The sequence below is a fragment of the Buteo buteo genome, chromosome 1, assembly GCF_964188355.1.
Source record: "Buteo buteo chromosome 1, bButBut1.hap1.1, whole genome shotgun sequence".
Classification (NCBI taxonomy): domain Eukaryota; kingdom Metazoa; phylum Chordata; class Aves; order Accipitriformes; family Accipitridae; genus Buteo; species Buteo buteo.
The window spans coordinates 83,990,504-84,013,770 of record NC_134171.1 but is presented as its reverse complement, the minus strand read 5'-3'; the positions used below and the strand labels follow the sequence as shown (position 1 = coordinate 84,013,770).

General features: G+C 45.8%; 2 protein-coding genes and 1 long non-coding RNA gene across 13 annotated transcripts in view; 1 reads left to right on the top strand and 2 right to left on the bottom strand.

The window, feature by feature from the left end:
- The window catches only part of RUFY3 (RUN and FYVE domain containing 3), a 58,427-nt gene extending 43,003 nt beyond the window's left edge, over positions 1–15,424 (bottom strand). For 8 of the 11 annotated variants that reach the window (XR_012652087.1, XR_012652088.1, XR_012652085.1 and 5 more), the window contains exon 1: positions 15,093–15,424. Coding sequence is in view for 8 of the 11 variants with exons in the window: in XM_075039156.1 (XP_074895257.1) it covers positions 15,093–15,420 (328 nt within the window). In the remaining 3 variants the exon portion in view is untranslated. Of the gene's footprint in view, positions 1–6,609; positions 7,798–15,092 lie in introns of those variants that run through there. The other 3 variants (XM_075039234.1, XM_075039224.1, XM_075039176.1) reach the window with 3 other exon arrangements.
- Positions 15,425–15,547: 123 nt separating this feature from the next.
- On the top strand, positions 15,548–19,303 carry LOC142030786 (uncharacterized). The gene is made up of 3 exons (XR_012650308.1): positions 15,548–15,738; positions 15,842–17,046; positions 19,215–19,303. It is a non-coding gene; the product is annotated as an uncharacterized LOC142030786 (long non-coding RNA).
- Positions 19,304–20,047: 744 nt separating this feature from the next.
- Positions 20,048–21,726, bottom strand: UTP3 (UTP3 small subunit processome component). The gene has a single exon (XM_075039143.1). The coding sequence runs from the start codon at positions 21,680–21,682 to the stop codon at positions 20,117–20,119; it is 1,566 nt and encodes a 521-aa protein (XP_074895244.1). The 5' UTR covers positions 21,683–21,726; the 3' UTR covers positions 20,048–20,116.
- Positions 21,727–23,267: the final 1,541 nt, after the last annotated feature.

Sequence of the window (23,267 nt, the reverse complement as noted above, 5' to 3'; positions counted from 1 at the left end):
TTTTGCCTCAAATCACAGCACCAACAGCTTGTGCCTTCATTATAAACTGTGACAACTGACTGCAATGTTTTTAGGCTAAAATTGTTATGAGATTTTATTTTTTTTTTAAAGGCCACTGTCATCACTCTTGTTTTAACACGTGCTACTCCTCATGTGGCAGCATCAGGGTCATAGACTGACACGACCATTTTTCCTTCGCCACAGACATTTTGACATAAGTTAAGGCTTGCACTGCGCCCAAAGAAATAGCAGCCACAGATCTGCAACAAACTGGGAGGAGATAAAAAGGAAAAAAGAAAAAGTACAGAGGACTCAAGAATTCCAAGCCCAAGCTCCATTACACATATAGGACAAGTAAATACCAAACGTACATCATGCACATTAATGGTGTAATCCCACCCTAAGTTTTATTCCTGTCTCTGCATGATTACCATCAGGCATTTCTGTATGTTGCAACTGTGTGCAGTCACATCGAATGTTTCTCCACAACCAGTCTATTTCCAGAGGGAAATACATGAGTAACTACTATGGGAAATTTCTCATTTAGTTTGGCACTTAATAGTTTGCACAGAGGGAAAAAAAAAAAAAAAACCAAAACAGAAAAAAAACCCCAACCCTACATTTTTTTCACTCCTCATTTTTCACTTCCCATCTTAGTTGACGTCTAAGAGGTTTCTCTGCAACATTTTTGAGTCATTACCCCTGAGGGAGATAAGCCTGCCCCCATTTCCCAGATCTGACTTCATTTAGACTGAACAAGCTTAAAAGAGCAACGAGAACAACTCTCAATTTTCATTTCTTAATTACAGCACTGAAAATATTTATAAAACTTCAAAATTTAAAACATAAACCAAGATTAGAGTAGCCCTGGCGTAAGTCTCAACCTAGCTTTACAGGGCACTCGCACACCCTCTTTTTCTCTGAATTGCTTCAAATCAACTGGAGGGCTGGCACATTGTACTAATTATCCTGAGGAGCTTTTTAAAAACTTAGTCTTCCCTCCCCTTTGGTTCAGGGTCAAGTGTCCATCTTCTCTCGGTCATTTCCCTTTATTCACAGCTCATGACAGGATTCAGTATAAATACAGTCAACAGGATGTCTCCTCTGTCCCTGGGGAGATGACCATCTTTATCACGTTACTTTTCGGTACACGCTGTCTGGATTACATGACCTAACTGCTATTCAAAAGATTTATGACCATTAACACACTGTAATTCATTTATCTTGCATATCACTGACTTGACATTTGTTCTATTAAATCTGGTCTCCAACTCCTTGAAACTTTTGACCCGTTTAGGGGTTTCTGCCACCGTACATATTTTCAGAGGTACTTTTCTGACAAGAGACTAATCTCAACAGTTTCTGACAACACGTGAAAGGTCCCTGCTACTCTCAGTACAGTGTTTACAGCAGGTTTGTCTTGTAACGGGAAAGGCACAATCCATGGAGCAATCTCACCTCCCCCAACAGTTTGCTTGTCCTGTTCCACATTGCTAGAGAAAACCTAAACCAAAGTAGCAGTTACCAGGGTTTCTTCCTAGGCGTGCTTTGTTCTCCTCAGACCAACGCGGCTCTATACCAGGACCACAGTTCCTCCAGTAGCACAGCCCAGTACGGCAGATGAGCCCTCGTGTCACACGGTTCCCTCATAACTGAACAGCTCTGTAGCTCACCCAACAAAAACAAGGAGATTCTCTCCCCCTCCACGCAAACCTAAGTGCCGAGAAGTTTGCCAATTTGCAAACCAAAAAATATAACTAATAAGGTCATGCTGCTTCCTTAAACTGAAGTGTGCAAAGCAACATGGGAAAATACTTGAACAGAAAATGAAAAGAACAGGTAGAATCTGAAGGATGACTCAATAAAGACTGCAACAGATTAATGGGCAAGAGGTATTTGAGCACTGAGAAGAGCATTTGCTTTTTCTGAAGAGCTATACAACTTCTACTAAGGACATTTTACACAAGCATGTGTCTGAAACTAAAACTTTTAAATAAAACAGAAAAAAAAATCTGACCTTAGCTACCAAAAATTATACTATGGAAAAGATAATTTCATCTTTGCATGTTATAAACATACCACTCCAATTCCCCATTTTAGGACAAATAGAACAGGATTTAAAAAAAAAAAAAAAAAGGATACTGTATTCTTGACAGTTGCAAGTAAATCCAGATCATACAGCTATCACGTGTATTCCTTCTGTTCTTAATTACGAGCTGGTCCCACAAGGATTAAAATTTCCATTGCTCTAACGTGAAGCTCCTCATGATTATTCAAAGCAGAAATTTAACATCCAGTAAAACCGTGCAAGGCCGTTATGCATTTCAGAACTTCTCCCCAAAGTTGAGATCAGTGTACAATCCGACATACACATGTACTCTTGAACGTGCAACAAAAAACAATCAAGGTGTTTTTCACACCTCAGTCCCTGAAGATGCCTCAATGATCATTATACATATTGCAAACAAACAGGAGCTTAATAGCCACTAGTGTCACATTTCATGACACCTGCATAGCACAGTAAAGTTCTGATTACCTAATTAAGAACCACTGTTTAAAATAATTCTTTTTCTATGCCAAGCAGATTTACAGCATATGGCAAAATCAGCTTATTTTCATACACACAGAGGTGTTCCAAACAGTTGAAAAAGAAAATTAATTGCTTTTATTGTTAAATTCAGCATCCATGTTACATGCTATATTGAATACATACAGTTGAAAGAAACTCAGTAACTATACTAATGCATTTACCCTTCTGCTACATGCTACTTTAAAATGGAATAAAATTTAAGTTTTGCTCAGAGTTACGCTCAGAAACTCCAACTCCGTGGCAGGAATGGAATTACTCCAAACTTACACTGTTTCATCTCAGATCAGAATCTGTTTCCCAAAGCACATTGCCTTTGGCTTAAGAAGTAGCAGAATTGGGCTTGGTTTTACTCGAAAACGTTACCACCACAGGAGGATGCCTACTGTTTTTAAAACGTCAATGACTAAGACTGTGATCACCACTGTGCCCTTCCGTTCCTAGCTCCCTCCCTGTCCCTCCAGCTCCCATCACAATATTGGCCTCGGGTGGATTATTCTGGAGAAGGCAAACAGACTCCTGAGGGAAGAGCTGACAGCAGGTCTGGCCTCAGAAATAATAAGCACCAGCTGCAGCTTTTGCCTCTCTGCTTGGGGAGCCCTTGCAGCACCATCAGAAAGCACAGCAATCTGCCTCTAGCTCTCTCTAACATCCCAATTCCAAGATCTGGCACCATTGAAACACTACTTCTGATGCCTCTGTCTCATTGGAATTAAAACAGTGTTCCAGTAAGGGATATCAAACCAGAGCAGATAAGAATCACTTGCTTTAGCCTCCTCCTATATGTTTAAACTGTCATTCCCAAGTCATCTGCTTTAAAAAAAAATCAACAAAAAAGATAAATAATAAAACTAACTGCTATTAACAAACTACTTCTATTGGAAAGAAAAAAAATGTGCTGCAGCTTCTTGTTTAGTGCAATTCAGTTTTCTCAGGTATTTTACTTTTTTTGCCCTAGCTTTTGTATAGCTACAAGAAAAAAAAAAGCACCTTTAAAAACAGCAAAGTGAAAACTCACACCATAGCCAATCTTATGAAGAAAAGGTTGAAGGCGTAAGGCCTGTGAGACAACCCAGCTGAAAAAGCTGGGAACCCAGAAGAGTTGAAGCTTGGGACCACCAGTCTCCCACATAATTTAACAACTAAGTCATCACAGGGCGTTACACGAGAGCAGCCCAGCAGAAGTGCATAGCAGTCAAAATCCTTAAGACTAAAATCTTATTTTCCCATCACATTTTAAACCTTCCCCAGCCTGCGTGCTGTTCTGTTCTTGACCCTCTGTCTTCTCTTCTTACTTCCTCGCTGCCCAGAACTGCTCCCTTCCTCTCCTCGCTACGGCACCGTGGGCTGGCTTGGCAGTTCTGGGATGCAAGGGTGGGCGCAGGTACCGACTATGCAAGGCTAGGAGCACAGTTTCTGTTCATCCTCAGCATGACAGGTGCACAGTGAGGAGGAGGAGGAGGAAGGCAGGATGGCTGCTTGTGGGCTGGGGGCACAGCAGATTACAGAGCGGAGAGACCAGACGCCAAAAAACTCTCGGGAAGCAGCAAGAACTGAGGGACAGCAACTGGAGGCTTCAAATGCTTATTTCAACAAGCTGTCGGATTTGCTACTGCAATAGATTTTCTTTTACATGTCTTGATTTGTAAGGAAAAAAAAAAGTAATCTATTGTTATGCCTTTGGCATAACTCTAGAACCTTTTTTTTTCCCCCCCTTCTTCATAATCCCTACCCTACCTTTCTACATCAGTTTTACAGAGGCATTACAAGACACACCAGCTTCAGCTCCTAGGTCTCCTGCTTTTCCTCTCAGACAAGCACTTGGTGTCTGCAAGCCCCGTCATCCTTTCCCCTCAACCCGTGCGTACACTGAGGACACAGCAGCAGTGCTGATGCAGTAACACCAGTCCGAACACTAGGGATAAAGCTGTGTCAGCTTTTCTATTATGAACACTTTTTCCTGACCTGATATCTGTGTTAAAAATATGACTTCAGTCCAAACCCTCCCCCCCCCAAAAAAAATCAGTCTTTCTGCCTCCCAACAAGCAACCTTAATTTACAAATGTATATATATCTCCATAAAGGCCATCATGATACGGTTCTCTTCTTTTTTTTTTAATTCATTTTTGACATATGAATCAAATAATATGGCAATGTAATGAGCAAATACTATTTTCTAACCCTTTCTGGTACTTGCAAGGGAGCGGCTGTAATTACAGCTTTAAAAACAATTCTTTTTCTACTTTTGGGGAAGGGTTAGTCTAGTATTAGCATTTGAATTGTTTACATAAGCAGGCAAGAATGCAATCTGTACACGTAAGGACAGATATTCAGCATATTTGAGAAAGGCGACCTAGAAAAGCAACCCTATTACAGACACTGGATTCATCCAAGCCTACCTTCCCCATGAGTTTGCTCAGAGCAAGGCAGCAAACAGAGAGGAAAGAGACAAATACAAAAATAAGGATCTAAAGAACTGACTCACAGTGTGACTGAAAGGTTTTCCAGGCTATACTACGAGAAGAGCCCTAGATTGCTTGCAAGGTCATTTACTAACTACAACATGACAAGTCAAAAGAGTAATTAGTATTTATGAGAGAAAAAGAGAGACAATATATAAAAATCAATCCACCTGCGCTAGAATGTACTATTAAAAAACGCAAAACACTGAAGTCCAGAAGCATACAGGTAAGACCGAGGAGGGTCTGAATAAGCCTGTGCCACATACAAGAAACAGGGGAACTGGAAGTCAACTGAACTCCTGCACCCTTGGCTCACCCGGTACTCACTACTCTGGTTCTGCTTTCCTGAGCCCACAGCACCTCTCTGAAACCCTGGGACATGCTTCAGAGGGAGTGTCAGTCTCTGCTTTTGAAACCTCTGTTTAATTTCCCACTGTCTAAGTAAGTATTTGGCAAGCAAATTCAAACCCAAGGGCTGCTACCACTGAATGCAGCTGTCAAATGGAAATTAAATTATCACCTGGGAATTAATTTTAAAGCTCAAATCCTCACCACAATTTAAGTTCCCTCATCCAGCAGGACAACAATACAGTAAGACATTACTGACTTGACAAGCCAGCAGCAAACGGGTCAAGCGAGACTACTTGGTGGAGTCGCACTTCAGTAGTTACTGGAAAAGGGTCAGACATGAAAAGATGGAGCCCCCTCGCTGTAAGACCGAAAGATGCTCAGCATCCAGCAAGGGGCACTCAGAACCTGGCAATGTTGGGGACCCACGGGAGCACTGGCTAGCGTGCAAAATTCCTACAGAAATTCATCGTATCTCCTTCTTCCCCAGTTTTTTATTGGTAGACCAATGTGTGGATGTCCTATTGTGTTTTTAGTACTCACAAAGCTTTCAATCCTCATTTCACATGACCTGATATTAAAACTGTTCTCAGCATCAACCCACATCACAAATCCTTTTTCGAGAAAAAAGCAAGGTGCGTTACACCTCCACTTTTCAGGCTTCCAAGCCATTATAAGCAATGGCACGCTTAACCGAAGCGAGCTAGAAGACTTGTGATGGTATTATCTATCACCTGACAATAGGCATAACTGCGTAATCACTTGGGGCTTTCCAAAAACTACCCACTGACCGTACGCAGACACACATCTGTGTTTTGCCAGTATGCTCCATTGGTAAAAGCTGACAGCTGACTAATAGAGCCGTAAGCCCTGTTTTAGGAGTAAAATCATGGTTAAACGTGTCACTGAGCACACATTGTGGTTATCTTCCTTCCTGAGAGATACAAACCTGATCTTTCCAGATATGTCTTAAAAAAATACTAACAATTAAGCACAAACGTGTCTCTCTTAAAGGGGTGGATTACCAAAGACGCAACAAATTCTAAGGGCAATCTGAAGCACCGATTTGGCTTTCTAACATGCCGAACGGTGTCCAGGTTCCCCAGGCAGGACGAGAGCCATCTGGTCCCGGAGACGCCCCCTCCCAACTCGTGCAGCGGTTCTAACACTGCGACGGCTGCAGGGATCCCGCGGCAGGGAACCGGACCGTACCTTCGTGGGTCGGCTCTGGGTCGGGTGTCAGCGAGATGTCGTCCAGCTCACGCAGGCAGAGCCATTCTCCATCCATCGACACTCGGAATTTGCAAAGATAGATGGTCTCCATGGCAGCCTGAGTGATCTTGTCTGTGGTGGGGGTTGGCATGTCGCTTTGAGGCGTCAGAGCAGACATGATGACTCAGCTGGTACAACAACAATGGGGGGAAAAAAAATAAGAACTAAAAAGAAAAGCTTTCTGAAGAAGAAAATAAGAAATACCTTGCCACTAAAGGACAGATATGCTCAGGATCGCACAGACTGCTCTGGCCTTTTCATATATAAAGCAAGGTAAAAACGCGGCTCCTTCACGCTCGTCTCTTCCTCCCTCCTCCTTTCCACCAACTGTCGTTGTCTTCAGCTATGCTAGAGGCTATTGATCCTAAGCAACCACAGAAAACCTGGCTTCTGCATCAAAGACAGGAGGGAAAAAAAAAAAAAAAAAGGTAAAAAAAAATTAAAAAAATAAAAAGCAGAAGAAGGAAAAAGAATGGCTTCCTCTGATGATTACCCAAGCAAAAACAAAGGAAGAACGTAGAGACAGATATCCAGGTCTGCTGAAATCAAACTGCTGGTCTGGTCCCTTTCTTCCCAGATAAGCCAGGACAGCGAGTGCTGATAGGATTGGTTGTGCGCAGTAAGCAGGGTGTTGACCAAAATGGCTGACTAATGAACTGAACTGAAAATTCAGGCTCATGTGATCAGCTGCTCCGAGCGTAGGGCAAGCAATTCCCAGGATGCTTCCTAGATGCTGCTGATGCAGGGACGGCAATTAGGCTCTCATCATCCACAGCACCTTCTCATCAGGCTATGCTAGTCAATTTGTGAGCAAGCATAACGCACCACGCAGATTTCTCATCCGTCTCCCCCGAAATACTACAAAGGAGCGCAGACTAGCAGCGCGAGGAATACAAAGACACATTTGTATTCCTTTCATATGCCTGGATGTCACTACATGAATTACATAAGTACCTTTGTTTTCACAGTAGGCATGCAAGTCGCAGTTTATGTTTTATTTGCTGTGCAACCTTCTCAAAGGGTACTTTTGAGCTAAAATTTCCCACATACCAAAAAACGTTAGGATGGCTTTATCCTCTCAGGGAAACGACGAGGAAAAACAGATCTGGCTCTAAGCACGTCAGTGATCGAGGATTAAGCTCTTTTAGGAGGGCACGTGCACATGGAAGAACAATGAGGGGGAACACCACAAACACGTACAGTTCCGTGACTGAATCTCACGTTTTTAAAACCTCATCTGAACTGGTACTGCTCAGGTGAGGCTAGTGAAGAAGTACTACCACTCCGCAAGCGGAGAAACAGGCTTTCCATCTCTCAAGAATAAGCCGACAGCACTGCGTTGCCCTGTCCCTTCCCGGCCGGCTGAATCTCCTCCGTGTCCCCAACCCACACAGCCCCACCTCTAGGGGACAAGAGGTCCCAGGTCAACAGACACCCTTCTTATTCCCAAGGTCACTACTTAACCACGGGACGGGACACGGTATCACCACCCACTTCAACTACGATATCAGGCAACAATAAATTAGCTGATCTTACTTTATTCCTGCATGGCTCCAATACATTTGTGGAGAGCAGATGTGTAGCATCCATCTGAAATGGATGCCCAGTCCCCTCCATGTAAATTCGGAGAACGCTGACTGTTCACCAGAACAGTATATTGATAGAAACATAGGAATGATTAATGCACGGGACCTTAATTATTCTCCATCCTTCTTCTTCCCTAAAGAACTACTCAAAAGGATGTGTGTCTATTTCTTAGGGATGTGAAATACAAAAACAGATCACTTGATAGAGAATTCAGCATGCAAACGCATACAGCTTTTGGAAAAAAAGCACCCATTATGTAAAAAAACTCATAAAGCTGGAAAAAAGGGGCAAGAGCTGTTATTTCTAACAGGCAAGAGGAAGCAGTTGCTTTCAGTGCAAGCTTCCTGCTTGGTGCATAATATTTTGACTCAGCAACTCTTTCCCCCCATTAGACTAAAACAAACAAAGAGCCATGCAGCTTATTATTACAGTGATGCAAAGGAGAATTATTTCACAAACGACAACAGTTACTATTGTTCCTTCTCCCTAAGAGAGAATGGGGTTTATAAAGCCTGCTGACAGCATTTTAGCTCATATGATATTTATATATCCTTTCACCAATGACAGCCTCTAGTTTTAGCATTCACATTGCACCATGCTCTTAAAACCAGTGAAAGTCACCATATACAACCAGCTCCAGGAGAACAGCTGTTCACTCTTGCTAACTTTTTGAAAGAGACTAAACAAACAGCAAATAATCAAAATAAACCCTTCAGAATCAACAAAGTACCACAAGCTGTTGTGCAAGCTATTGTCCCACATACCTAATTATCAGACACTTTAATTTTTTTATTTTGAAACATTTAGAAATACAAGCAGCATTAGGTGTAACCCTGCAGCTCCCATTTCACAACACCCGTCTTCAACTGAATTCAGCACCAGCAAGCGAGCCACATACCTGGATCACAGTGGAGGTCTGTTAAAAAATTAAGTAACTGTTCAACTTCAATTGGTTTGCTTTTATGCCATTTGCTGCTTCTTAATGTGAAGAAACAAAGAAGCCAGCCTGCCCCTTCCAGCTCAGTTATATTTTTAGGCTCCTTTATGCAATTCCTGCTGCAAATACTCCACAGGGATGTTTAAAGTACTGGAAAAAATTTTTTTCAGCTTTGATTAATTTCAGTTTATTAGTATGTTTTGCCCAAAACAATGCTTTAGGCACAATATTCCACCAACAGGTTCTGAACAATCAACATCTTAAAAGAAAGTGAGCTACCTCACTTCTGTAAAAGTGGACCTTTTAGTCCTCTAAGAAACGGAAATGAATCAAGTATGCATATGCTTAGAAACTCTGATGAGTTCTATTTGATTTTTTTAAAAAACAATAATGACAACTTCAGAACTTATTTTTCAAGCCAATTTGTTTTTTCTTGCAGAGGTTTGATACGGGTAATTTGAAGACTTAAGAACTCTTTAACAGTCCAGAGGAGGCTGTAATCTCCAGGTTCCAGCACACAGCTGAATTTACACCTACAGTGTAAAAATAGAGAACTTGCCTTCCCAATAGAGCTTTCAGGATAAGCTAAGCCAAGTAGAAAAACCGTAACAAGAACGGGTAATGTCCATATGTCTGTTACAGTATTATAGGAAAATAAAAACTCTACTCAGAAAAGGAAAACAAAAAAACAAATAAAAAACCCCAAACAGGAATTACCCTATGACTTACTGACCTGTGAGCCTTTTATCATTACCTGGAAAACACAAGACAAACCTTCCTCTACCCCCATCCCGTGCCTCAAAATTATAAAGCGACAAAGCATCTTAGAAAGAAACAAAAGAAAAGTATCAAATACTTGTATCTTCACAAAGCCTTTGATAAAACTACCATGCAACTCAAGGCCAACTGATAAAGCTCCATCAGGGTTGAATGAATGGTCAATGGACAAAAGAAAACCAAGTGTAGGTATAAATAAAGAGGACATTATTAACCAAAAGCCGCTTTCTCAAACTCAAACAAATCACGCAGCCTTGACTGGTCTTACAAAACCCTTATATTAGCCTCAATTTGGCAAAAGTGGATAGAGGCTTTGGCTAGATTACAGAACGCGGCAGTTTTTTGCAAAAAAGTTTTCGAGATAAAAGAATTAGAAATTGACTGTGTTGGAATTTTAAGACTCACCACGTGAAAGCAAAGCACTTTATCAGCCACTAGTATGTGAAAGCTCAGCTGTACTGGAAGTATTTTTAGTTTCAAAAGCTGAATAAATTAGAATTAATCTAAGCAATAAAACCCAAACAAATTCCCAACCAACCTTTTGGACTCCAGGGGGCACCTTTGGGTGTACTTTTACTTCCAGTGCCAGCAGGCCGGGCCTGTGAGCAAGCTGAGTTTCCATCATTAGGGGGGGAAACTTTCCTGATCACTGCATAGAGATTGCAAAGTAGCCGTACAGCAAAATGGCAGAGCCGGCAGATGAGATTATTGCTTCAGATGACTGTGCTGCTTTTGGTTATTTAAAATCGCAGGAGACCACAGAACCATAAAAAAACCCCACCAATACTATACAAATGGGAACCACTGCTGAAGGAAACTGTCCGATGGTAAGAGCTCAGATGCACCGCCGAGCTCTAAAACAGCGGCTCAGCATGTCAAAGAGACTACAATGCTAGAGGTAACTCCATGCAAACAGGATAAAAATTATGAAGAAACACAAGCCTTTATATCACAGTCTAAGACAAGCATGAATCACGAGCAGGTTCTTGCAAGTTCTTCTAAAGCCTGTAACCTGTTCGCAGCGGCTGTATCAGATTAGGCAGCTCGACAGTCTGGTCCAGTAAGGCAGCTCCCACGTTTCAAAGTGAAACAATTCTGATCTTCCTATTTTCTGCCCATGCTCTTGCCCGACACGTGACAACCTCTTACTAGCAAACCTGTGAACAGGTTTTTTGCTGTCATGCCCTCTTTCTTTCACTTCAGCTTCAACTCCACATCAATATGCTGTCCAACTACCCATTAGTCCTCTCAATAGCTGTACCAGCTGTGACAACTAGAAAAACAGCATCAGGGCTACGTCTGGTACAAGAGCCAACGGAGCTGCTGTTCCACAAAGCACAGGCTCACGCTCTTCCAACAGCCTCTCTCCAGGCAATCTGTTATGTGGAATGTAATCTAAAAAGATAAAATTAGTAACAAAGCATCTACGTTGAAAAGTCTGTTTCTGACTTTTCTGCCAGCACAGATACGTACATTGCCTCAAATAACAGTGGCACTTTAAACCCTGCATGCTAAAAACACAAGTGGACAAAAGAAAGTTTAACAACCCGAAAACCAGTGACACAATTTCTTAATTCCTGGAATAAGTGATAAACTGGTTTTTGTCTACCTATTGTGAAATACACTGGTATTATTTAAGGATTCAAGTAACTCGCATAATTGAGGGCACAATTAAAAAAGGGGAAGCAAAAGTCTACTTGAAGTGTCATGATACCTGGTAGGTTTTCAGTGGGAGCATGGAATGGTTTGGGTTGGGTTTTTTTCCGTTGGTTGTTTTTTTTTTTTTGGGGGGGGGGGGGTGTTCTTTGTTTTGGTTTGGGTTTTTTGGTTTGGGTTTTTTTGTTTGCGTTTTGGTTTTTTTCCTGAGACAGCTTAATCAAGTTGCTTCTACTGTATTTGAAAAGTATCTTAAGGTTTTGCTGCAGCTTAGCAAGTTTCAGTAAATCTTTTTGTTCCTTCTGCCTGCCTGGAACCATCTGTATTAAAAAAGCAGGTGCTGCTGGCATGAAAAGCTTTTACAGTCTCCTTCCCTTAGCAGCTCTCACCTTCACCTGATGTTTGGAATCACCTCATCTCCCTTACCTCGTAAATCAGAAAAAACAGATAAGGTGGAGAAAGATTAGTTGGAGGGAAGAAAAAAAATATGTCTGAGACAAAATCTTGTATAGAAAATAAAGTTGTAATAGGAACACATTCTTAGGATTTTGTTCTTTCTTACCATATATTCTTCATTTACGTTTGTTGCTGGGCTTCAGGTCACCAGCACTACAGGGCTTGCACCACTGCCCTGGAACACAAGCATCATGCCTCCACCTGCGTGCGACTAACCCTTGGGTTGACTTCTACAGCTGGAAGCAAGAGTTGCATGCAGAACCCCATCAAGTCACCCCTCTCCAGGAAAAATTTTCAAATATAAAATTAAATAGCTGTACAGTACCCTTCAATCCTGTGGCAAGACCTCTCTCTAGAGAACAGTTTAATGATTGCGTCCTAACAGGGAAAAAAAAACCACCCAAAACTTTAAATAAATCTCCAAAACATTCTGAAATACTGGCCTTTCAGTATATTGGTCCCTACCTCCACTATAACATGTAAATGCCAATACAGAGTAATTATTTTCATTCCTACTCATGGAAACGACAGCCTTCAGGCACTGAAGGGAGGAATTTGTGATCCAGCAGAAAACACCCTTCACTTAAATCGCTTCTTTCAGTTTACAGCTACATAAAGACAGATTAGTATTCATAGAGCATATCAGGTTTTTCTAATACATGCACAAGATGCAAAAATAGCCTTCTTCACACTCCTCAGTTTATCTTAACTCTAAAAGCAACTCCAGCACTGAAGAATCAAGGGGAGCAGACATGAACAATCACTTCAAATACTAGTGCAGAATAAGGAGAAGCAGATCAAGAATTGTCGATGCTGCGCTGTTATAGGTTACGGCAACCCGAGATCATGACACATGAGAAAAGCCCGTGAAACAGGGCTCCATGGGCCACCGACGGGTCTCCCCAGCGATACCAACACAGACATGACAATCTTTATAACCCAGACCACGATTAACGCCGCTGCACCTCAATGCTGCACAGAGTAATGGTTGTTCAGAGGCAATGACACCTGCAAGGCCACATACTCTACAGGTAGCCAGGATTAAGTCTGGAATTTAAGCACACAACATCCTTTCTGCTCCAGAATGAAGTTCTACCCGCTGCTTTGAGGACAACCCCAAAGCAACCAGTGAAGAAGCAAGACTTTGCAGCAGAATCCACCGCTCCTGCTGGTCAATGATGAACAAATGAAAGCTGCTTTTGCAGGCATGAGAACTGCGGGAAAAAACCAAAAAAAACCAACCCCAAAATGCAACAAAAAAACCCAAGGGTTGATGAAAAAAAATTGATTTACAGACAGAGTTTGCCCCAGGAGAAACAGAGTCCAAAACACCATGCAAATACATAATGATTCCTGTTCCCTTCAGACACCGCTATCACTGCATCAGTCACTCAGTTACTGAGCGGGCTTTGCCAGACGATATTGCACAGGCAGCTATTAGCTCTGAGACTGAAAAAAACACTTCTATATACATTTTATAAGGCTTTTTCACAAAGCGTACCTGAATAGCCACTGCAGAGTAAGGCTAACATGGGGGATAATGCATTGCTCGGCCAAAGAGTTTTTACACTAACAACTCCTGGTGAACAAACGCACCAATCTCAATGCCTCAGTTTCACCGTATCTACACAGAAACCTTCTTACAACCAAGTTTGAACAGTAAAATTATGATGACTAAGATACAGTATTTTTCGTAAAGGTTTCTTTTCTATCAGAAATAGCTCAATCCCTTGCACGCACATCACAGGACTACAGTGGGTAAAGATTTCCTATTTAGGTTAAAAAAAAAGTAAAAATGAAAGTTTTGACAGGAAGCTATCAATTTAAACGACAACTCCTCGGGGAGGGAGTTTTGGACTAGGGACAAAAGTTTGCAATCAGACACAGCCCTTCATATAGCGCAAAACAAAGTTAGGTCATTCCACCTGCTCTTGGCATTACAGAAATTGGCTTCTTACCTCACTGCTTAAAACTCTGCTGAGTAACGGCTTAAATAAAGTGCATTAGCTTTAAAAAGGAGAAGGAAAAAAAAAAAAAAAAGATACCCATCCCAAAATAATCAGCTAATGTTTGAGTGAAGGCTCACCTGGGATGTAAACAGAAGGAGACAAAGCAAAGGCAAAAAGCTCGGTCACCCACACCCTGGCCCAAGCCCAGAAGATAAAGCTACTGACTATTTTCAAGATGGATGGATGGAAAAGGCAAGGTCTCTCGTATATGCACCCATACACACAGTTTTTGTTTTTAAAACACACTACAACTTCTTCACAGCACTCCAGCTTACCCAAATACACCACAAGAACATTACAAAGAATCTTAGGAAGCAGAAAACTATTTGCTGCCCCACACGGGAGCGCACACATCGCCAACGCGCTTCAACCTCATCAAGCGTCCGGCCCGCAGTGCCCTCGCCTTAACTTTGTTCTCTACGCCCAGCACCAGCAGGCAGCCCAAGCGGGTGTTTCCCACCCCCAAAACTACACCCCAAGGCCAGCTTGGGAGGTTTCCGAGGGCGGCACAAGCTCTTCCCAGAGGAAGGGGTCCAGAAAGAAGTCTCCGTAGCGTGGGATGTGATGAGCCGGTGGGTCGGCGCTGCTCGCCAACGCGTTAACGAACCGCCTCCTTCCGGAACGCTCCCTGCCCCTTCTCCGGCCAGCTCACGCACATGCTGCCGGGGAGCAGCCAGGCCACCACGACACCCCTACAAGCCCCCCTTCCACCGACGCCCCGCCGGGTGAGGCGGAGTTTTGGGGAGCACACCCCCGCTTCCAGGACCCCCGGGACGTACCGCGGCGGACGCACCCCCGCCCAGAGCCGCCGGCCCCCAGCCTGCCCTCAAAGGCACGGCTCGACGCACCCTCAGGCGGGGAGGCGCAGAGCTTCAGCTTCCCCACCGCCGCCCCTTCCCCGCCTCGCAAGGCAGCGGCGGCCCTCGGCCCTGCCACGACGCCTCCCGGCCGGTTCCCCACACCCTTCCCCGCCCGGAGGGAGGAGCCCCGCGGCTACTCACGGGGGCCGGGACCGCCGGCTCCGTCCGAGCCCGGGTAGCTCAGCACCAGCACGGGCAGGGGGGACCCGCCGCGGGGCGCCGGGGGTCTCCACACGCCGGGCGGCGCGGCGGCGCCTCCATGGCCGGGGTAGAGGAGGAAGAAAGGCGGCGAGGCAGGGGGCGCGTCCTCCTCCTCCTCCTCCGCTACCGCCGCCGCCGCCTCCTCCTCCTCCTCCTCCCCGAGCTCGGCCCGCCGCTCCATGGCGGGGAGCAGCGGCTCCGCGCCGGCCCCGTCCCGGGAACTTTCCGCCCGCGGCGGCAGAAGCGACGCCCGCTCCGCCTCCGCCATCGCCGGGCCGGGCCCCGCCCCGGCCGGGAAGCAGGGCCGCGGCCGGCCTCCTCCCGCCCTCCGCCCCCGCCGCGGGAGGGGTAGGCGGGCGGGCTGCTGCCTCCTCCTCCCCCGGCGCTCCCTGGGACGCGGAGCACGGCGCTGCCGTTGCAGCGGCGGGGCTGCGAGGGCGGCGGCCCTGCGGCCGGGGAGCAGATCGCGCTCCCCCGTTCCCCGGCCCGGCTGGGGGGCAGCAGGGCAGCGCTCCCCGCGCAGGCTGCCTCAAGGATGGACCACGGCCGGCTGACAGAAAAAATCCAGATAACCGGACGGAGATAGGTGCCGGGGCTCCGGGCGGCACGGAGAGGACCTTGTTTCCACCCCTCCCTCGGAGAGGGGTTGTTATTTTCCAGCCTCAGACCCTTAACGCTTTCTTTTTCAGCACTGCCAATTCGTCTGTCTCACGCTTTAAGAGAAAACAAAGACAAGCCCCCCTAGTCTTCCAGCACGGGTTTCCCAGCCCTGCTACACACACCAGCCGGACCAGGGGCTGTGGAGAAGCCGTTCTGAGCAAGACACCATCCCACCGCGTGTTATTTCATGGTCTTTTTCTACACCGAGCCAGAAGGAAAGAGGCAGCAGCCCTGCGCGTGTGGCGTTACCTTCACAGGACCAGAGCCTGCACGGGGAAACACAGATTTTAATCTTAGGAAAGCACCTTCATACAGCAAACAGGGAGTCAGGCTCCCGCCCACGTGCTGTAACTTGACCACGAAGCGAAGCTACTACACCTTCTCCTGCCTGTCCCTCCCTTTGCGGAGAGCAAGATCTCATGGACAGCAGCATTTTGGATCCCTTGATAAGAGGTGGCAATACAAGGCCCATACACTTTCCTTACTATTAAAACTACCCAACAGACCATACCAATGGGCATTTCACTTGGGAGATTGTCTTTCTGAAGACAGTAATAAAGACTTCTCATAAAGCAGGGCAATTCTCGTGGACTGTGGTGTTGCAAAGGGGCAGGGAGAAAGAACATATATCTGCCAGTTTTTAAAGAATATCTTGCATTCGGTGCACTTAGGTTAAGCTGAAACATGTTGCTTCTTTCTTTTAAAATCTCACATAAAAATTGCAAAACCAAAGCTGTAAAGGCAACTGCTTCCTAGAGACTGCTTTTTCCAGTGCTGCCCCAAGTCATGCAACATGTTGCAGCTAATTTAACAGATGCTTTAATCCATTTCACAAACCTCAGAGCTGAACGTCTGAGTTACTATTTGCCAGCGCTAGCAAGAGTAAAACAACGTCCAGACTGTTGCTGGCAGAATATTATGGAAGACAACTGGGAAAGCCCTGACAAAATTTAAGGCAGCAGCAGATGTATTTCCATGGGAGTTATTCAATGTATTTTCCTTACCCTGTATAAATAGAAATGTCAGGTCACGATGCAGAAAGCATTGTCCACCTCCCTGCCACTGTAATTTTTCTACCAAAGCTTCCAAACACATGCCTACGTGCTTTTAAAATATGAATCATTTACGTGCAAGTGCACACAGGACTGACTATCTCTTGAATCACCGTGCTCCCAGCGAGCGGAGTGAAAGGATGCAGGGGAAGGCATCTCCACGGCAGCGCGGAGCGATTCAGGTGAGGCATAGCTGTTGCCTGAGCATGTGAGTCCTAACCTGCGTTAGGTGCTGCTGAGGCAGACCTCACCACCGGTCCTTTCTGAGCAGGGCAGCTGGTACTTGCTAAGCAGGAGACTGGCGAGTACGGGTGCCACCCCACAGCTGAAGCACATCGCTTGGCAGTGTCAGCACCATCTCCTGAAACACTACTGGCAGAAGGAAAAAACCCAGTGTTAACCATGACCTTGCTCCACTTCTCACTTATTTTCCTGACCATCATCTGCGGTCCTTCCCTATTTTGCATGTGTCCATCTTCACAGGGATCTTCAAAACCTATTTACCACCACGGATTTCCCTTCAACACAAAACATCCCTCTAAGAAGTATTTCTTAGAGCAACCTTACATTGCATCCCCCCACCCATGGCATTGATAATCACGGCCTTCCCATGATCGTGCATACTTAAAACCACACAGGCATGAGCTATTTATGGCTTTGTCCAATCTCTGAACTAACCAACTGAACATAATGCTGTGTTTAATCTTCATTAAAACGGGCTGGCACAGCGGACTGGGGAGACATGCTGTGCCATCTGCTGGCTGCCTGCGCTGGGCGTGCTGATACACTGCATTCCCTCTTGCCTTAAGCCCAACGTTCCCGGGGAGTGCGTCTGTAACAGCGGACTAATTCATTATTACCCTTATTTATTGCTCAGATGGAAGTTGCCGGAGTTTTGCTTACAGGCTGCCTAAAGCTTTTCAAGGGAACACAAAGCCACCTTGGATACTTACAGCTTGCCTGCAGATCTACAAAAGATCCTCAGCCCTTCATTTTTGCACAAAGCACAAACCGTGCACAAGCAGGTGCTGTAGTAATGAGATCAGTTAGCATCTCTGCTGGATATTTTCCGCATCCCTCGTGGTGCCTGTTAGACAACACCATTCCTCCCCAGAAAAAGCACCTAAGCTGCTTCTTTTCCCAGTACATTACCTTTTACTGACTTCTCCGCAAAGCCTCAGGAGTGTAGCTCAGCTTTATCAGCGGCAGCCTCCATCACGATCCCAGCGCGGAGTTAATAAAAGGTGTAGTTTTGGGAAAAGCTTTAGTTCCCTCCTTGGTAAGGCTAGAAGCCATACGTTCCTCATTGGAAAGACAAAGCAGCTAATGCTGTTGATTGCTGCTAACAGTAAGGGAGAATCAGTAAGCACAGGTGAAGGACATCTTTATCCCCACAGCTAATAGGTTACACATCTCACCTGAGGCCGTCAGCCTACAGACAGCATTGCTCAAATGAGAAGACATGTTCAGTGATGTCTTCGAGCAAGCCTCAGTTTTGCCTCCCTGACCCAGGCAATTTCATGGAGGGGTTCAATTCCCAATGCTTTGTAGCCTGTTTCTGCGGAGCAAAGTTGTGTTTTTTTTTTTTTTATTATGCAGCGTTTAACTGCTGTTTGGCCTGTAAGCAGCAGGGGGCAAACAAATGCAGGGCCATTAAAGTCAGCAGAACTCATCATTTCACTATTTGGTCCTATACATTTATCTACCATACCAGAATCCCCTCCAAAATCAGCATGCATAGCTCCACATCCCATGGATTGGGGACATATAAGGACTACAAAAAGTCTCCTTACTTCTGTTCCCATCTGTCCAGCTTGAGTTTATCATTTTTTACCTCTCCCTGAAACAATTGGCTTTGAAAATTAACAAAACATTCTCCAGTCAGCAATTAACAGCATGTTCCTGACAGAAACAGGCCTAGGGTGTAAAGGTTTACATCAAAAGCTATGGAAGCACTTTTCACTTGCAGAAAATGAGTGCCTGCATGTTTGAATTGTAGCATGCAGCCTGTCACAGGCTCAAGAATGCATCCTCATCTTTTGGCTTCGCCCAAGACTACCACAAACACAAGAAAAATCCATAACAAAAAAAAAAACAAAAACCAAACCAAACAAGTCACCTAGACACACTAGTGCTTCCATAATGTGAAATTACATCTATTGACAAGAAAATTATTCCCCTTCAGTGATTTCACATGGGAAAGAGACAGTAGTACCTTTCAGATGCTATGGGTACAGAAATCAAGTCATGACCTCCTTGAAACCTGTCCCAGACACAAGTGCAGGTCTTACCTGAGACAGTGTTTGTTAAAACTTTTAAGGAAAACTGATCAGTCATTCCTCCTTTACAGCCTGAACTGGAACTGGCCGCTCACAATCAGCTCCCAGCAAGAACTTCAGTGTGGGGTTAAATGCGTTTTCCCATCAGAAGGCATGGAAGTAATCAAAACATTCTGAAAGTTTACTCTCAAACTGAAGACAATGTTACATCTTACCCCTTTGTCCTCTATCAATACTACGTTAGACCTATAAGAGCAGACAACAGTTAACGTATTTATCATAGCTGAAGTTGATGTATTTATCACAGATAAATAGCAATGCAATCCAGGAAAGTCCTTGCTTTGCTTCTCACTGAATTCAGGAGAGGAAACGGTATCTCAGGCCTCGTGGGACTTAAGTAATAGCTTTCTGCTTAGTTACAAAATTATTTAAGAGAGCCTAAAAGTAATTAGTTCTTAAAAGGTATTAGCACAACGAGGAGTTAATCAGAACAAGGATTGGAGAAAGTACCACAACCATATAGATCTCATTCTGCAGCTCAACACAGAAAAAGGATGGACCAGATCAAGACAGTAAAAAGGAGAAGGCAGCAGTGACAGCTACACAAACCCCATTCTCAACCTGCCCTCGGGAGGTCCCTCCATCCCATCCCATCCCATCCCATCAGTCCCGCATGGCCCATTTCATTCTCTTTGCTTGACACATCCCTTGCAGCCTCTCAAAGCCAGTATTTACAGTATGGAAAGATGACAGGATCGCAATAGAGGAAAACGCCTCATGTGCAGGCCAGGCAAGGAAAGGGCCCTGTGCTACTTTTAGAGGTGGCACCTTCTGAAAAGCATCCTTTGCAAAAAAACAAAGAGCACCCCACCCCCAGTCTTCTCAAGGATCAAAAACCACAATATCATTTATAAAATTTTTATTGGATTCAGTAGTGCTACTCGCAGCTCTCCGAAACAGAGAAAAGTAAGTATCATTGAAGCTTCCTGCTTTTCTTAACTCCCGCGCGAATGCCGGACAGTTCCCCAGCATATCTGTGCAATTCCCTCCGAACTTCACGGACCTGGCCCTTGCGGCGAATCTTGGCTCGCCGAAACTTCTCCCGATGCTTGACCCTGGGGTTGCGATCGATCTTCTTCCTTCTGGGCGTCAGGCCTTTGTTCTTGATCATCTGATAGGTCACACCTCTCTTTTTATTTGGATCCTCTCCTTCCAACACCGCTTCTTCTTCAAGCATGTCTTGATCTTCAGTTCTCTTCCTCTTGAGTTTCAACTTCTCCTCCATCATCTTATAGTATTTTAGGGCAGACTCTTCATCCAAGTCCGACTCATCTGACAGTTCAGCAGCAGTAGCCTGGCCATTAGCAAGCGCAGGAGCACGCTTCGATTTGTTTTTCTTAACATCCGGTGGGAGGAACAGCGCAAACTTCTTCTCCTTTGGTAATTTGTCTTCCTTCTTATCATAGTAGTTTTTCAAAAGCATACGAACTTGTGAGGATAACTTTTGATCTATAACAGCTAGGTCATTGATTATATTTCTATAAGCAACCAGCCGTTCGATAACGGGGTGAGTGTGAACCAGCATCCTCTTTGACTTCAAAACCAAATAGAAACTGATATTGGCACAGTAATTCAAGTAGAGATGATACTTGGTCTGCAAATAGCGACTGCCTTTCCCTTGTGGGATAGTGCCGTTTTTGACCATTTGCAGCAGTGGGTGCAGTTCGTCCTTGAGCTCCATTAGCTTGACTTCAAAGTCCTCAATCAGCTGCAGGAGCTCAGGGGACTCCTGCTTCAGTAGCTTCAGCTGCTGCTTCTTGGAAAGGGCCTGCAAATCCTTGTCAATCTTCTGCCCTTTGCCGTCGTGGGTTTTCTGCTGCTCAGCCAGATAGCCCTGGATCACATCCAGCCCGTAGTCATCCTCCCCTAAGTCCTGCACCAAGCGCCTCTGGATGACTTGAGCCTCCTGCTCCTCTTCCTCCTCCTCAGCGTCGACTTCTTGCTGGCTACGCTTGCCCTTGGCCTGTGCATCGCTCCCATAGTCCGTGTCGTAGTAATGCTGCTTGCGTTGGCCCCAGGAGAGCTCGTGGGGGAGCTTGGTATCCTGATGGCGCTCCTCCAAGTCACTCCCCATGGACAGCTCTCCATCTTCATCTTCAACCTCACTTCCCTCCTCCTCCTCCTCGCCTTCTCCATCCTCCTCCCCTTCTCCATCCTCTTCTGCACTGTGGTCCACGTAAAGATCCACCCCCTGTACCTTCTTCTCCTCCTCCTCTTCTTCCTCACCGCTTCCATCCTCCTCGCTGTCCTCCGGCAACTGCAGCCCCAGCACCTCCTCCTCCTCCTCCTCCTCCTCGCTGTCCCCGGCCTCCTCCCCGCTCTCCAGGGCCGCCATCACCGCCTGGAACTGCGCCTCGTGGAAATCCTCCACCTCGTCCGCCAGGCCCTCGGGGCCAACCTGGCCGCCATCCTCCTCCTCCTCCTCCTCCTCGGCGGGCTCGGGCGGCGGCCGCAGGACGGTACCGCGCCGGGTCCTCATGGCTCCGCTCCGGCTCTTCCACCGCCCTTCCGCTTCCGCCTCCCAGGCCCTTCCGCTTCCTCCCGCGCCCGGTTCCGCTTCCGGCCCTTCCGGCCGCGGGGAGGGTCCCGCCGTAACCCTCGGTGCCGGGGGCGGGCAGTCGTACCGGGGGTACGTCCCGGCTGCCGCCCGCCCCGGGGCCGGAGCCGGAGCCTGCCCCGCCGGGGAAGGGGCGGGACGGGCTGGGCCCGGGTTTCGGGGAGGGGAATAGGGACCCGCCAGGAGCTGCGTGACCTGGGCAGCCGCTTGGGCAAGGAGTTCTTTCAGTCGTGGTGGGTGTCAGCACTGCAGAGTGCCCCGCGGAAAGAAAAGAGTGCCTTTTTTTTCTCCTCGGGGGATTCTCTTCGCCTAAAAGCACGGACGCGTACAACTGCTGTCTGTAATCTTATAACAGTGAGGAAATTAAAAAAAAAAAAGCAAGATAGAAAGCGCACCTGACATCTGTCCCCGCATGAAGTGAAACTTCTTGTTACTCAGTTCCCTACAATGAGATCAAACTTTCAGAGAGAAAAACAAGTATTTGAAAACCTCCCTGGACACATCTGAGGCACGTACGTTAACTCTTGCACCTCCTTCCCTCCACCGAACGGCATCTCCACAGGGATACGGGCATCTCCTGGCAGGATCCAGGCCCGTTCTAGAGGCTGCGGGTCAGCCTTCAGGCTGTCAGCAAAGGCAGGCTGCAAAGCCGGGCTGCTGCGGCTTCGCCGTCCTCTCTGCTCCTTGGAGCAGTCCCTTTACACCAATAAACAGATGTGTCCAGGGCATTAGTAAAGGAGCAATTCTGATTTTCAGCAGCTGGGGACCCCTCATCAGGAGGGATTTTAAGGGAATTTCTATTCATTCATGTTTGTGTTCTCATCCTGTATTTTTGCTTGTGTTTGTCATCCATCACAGAGCGCCCAGCCCAGCCTCCCACCATTCCAAAGGGAAAATTGCATTAATACTGAGGCACATGGAAACGGTCTGATTTTAAGCAATGCAGACAGCCATACCACAAGAGCAGAGGGCAGCACAGTAATTAGTTTAGCCTGAGCTCAGAAACCCAGAGCCTGATAAATTAAGCATCCACATGTCCCAGCAAGAGGAGTTCTGCACAGAAGTAGTGCAGGTGCTTTTTTCTCACCACAGAACAGGTGCAATTTTATTTTTAAACACTGCTGTCCACCTTCTTGTGGAAAAAGACGTGTCAAACAAATAGTAAGGTTAACTGAAACAGAGGTGGGGTGCACATCTTTACTCACTTTTTGGTGATTCATTTGGATTCTGGTAGATCTGATGGCAGGCAAGTCTCACTTATGAGCCTTTTTTCTGACATGCTTAGCTGTTCTACATAGTCACTGCTGCGTCAAAATTTTCCCTATATGCTCTTGCACCAAAGATACGTTTTGCCTCAGATTAAGACATCTTTTCCAAATCTGTCCATGGCAATTTTCAGATATCACCTCCCCTGGAGACAGACCTATATAAGAAAAAGCAACAAGAATAACTTAGTTTTGTTAAGTGAGACATAGCGTTCATTTAATTTGTTAGTCACACCTCGGTG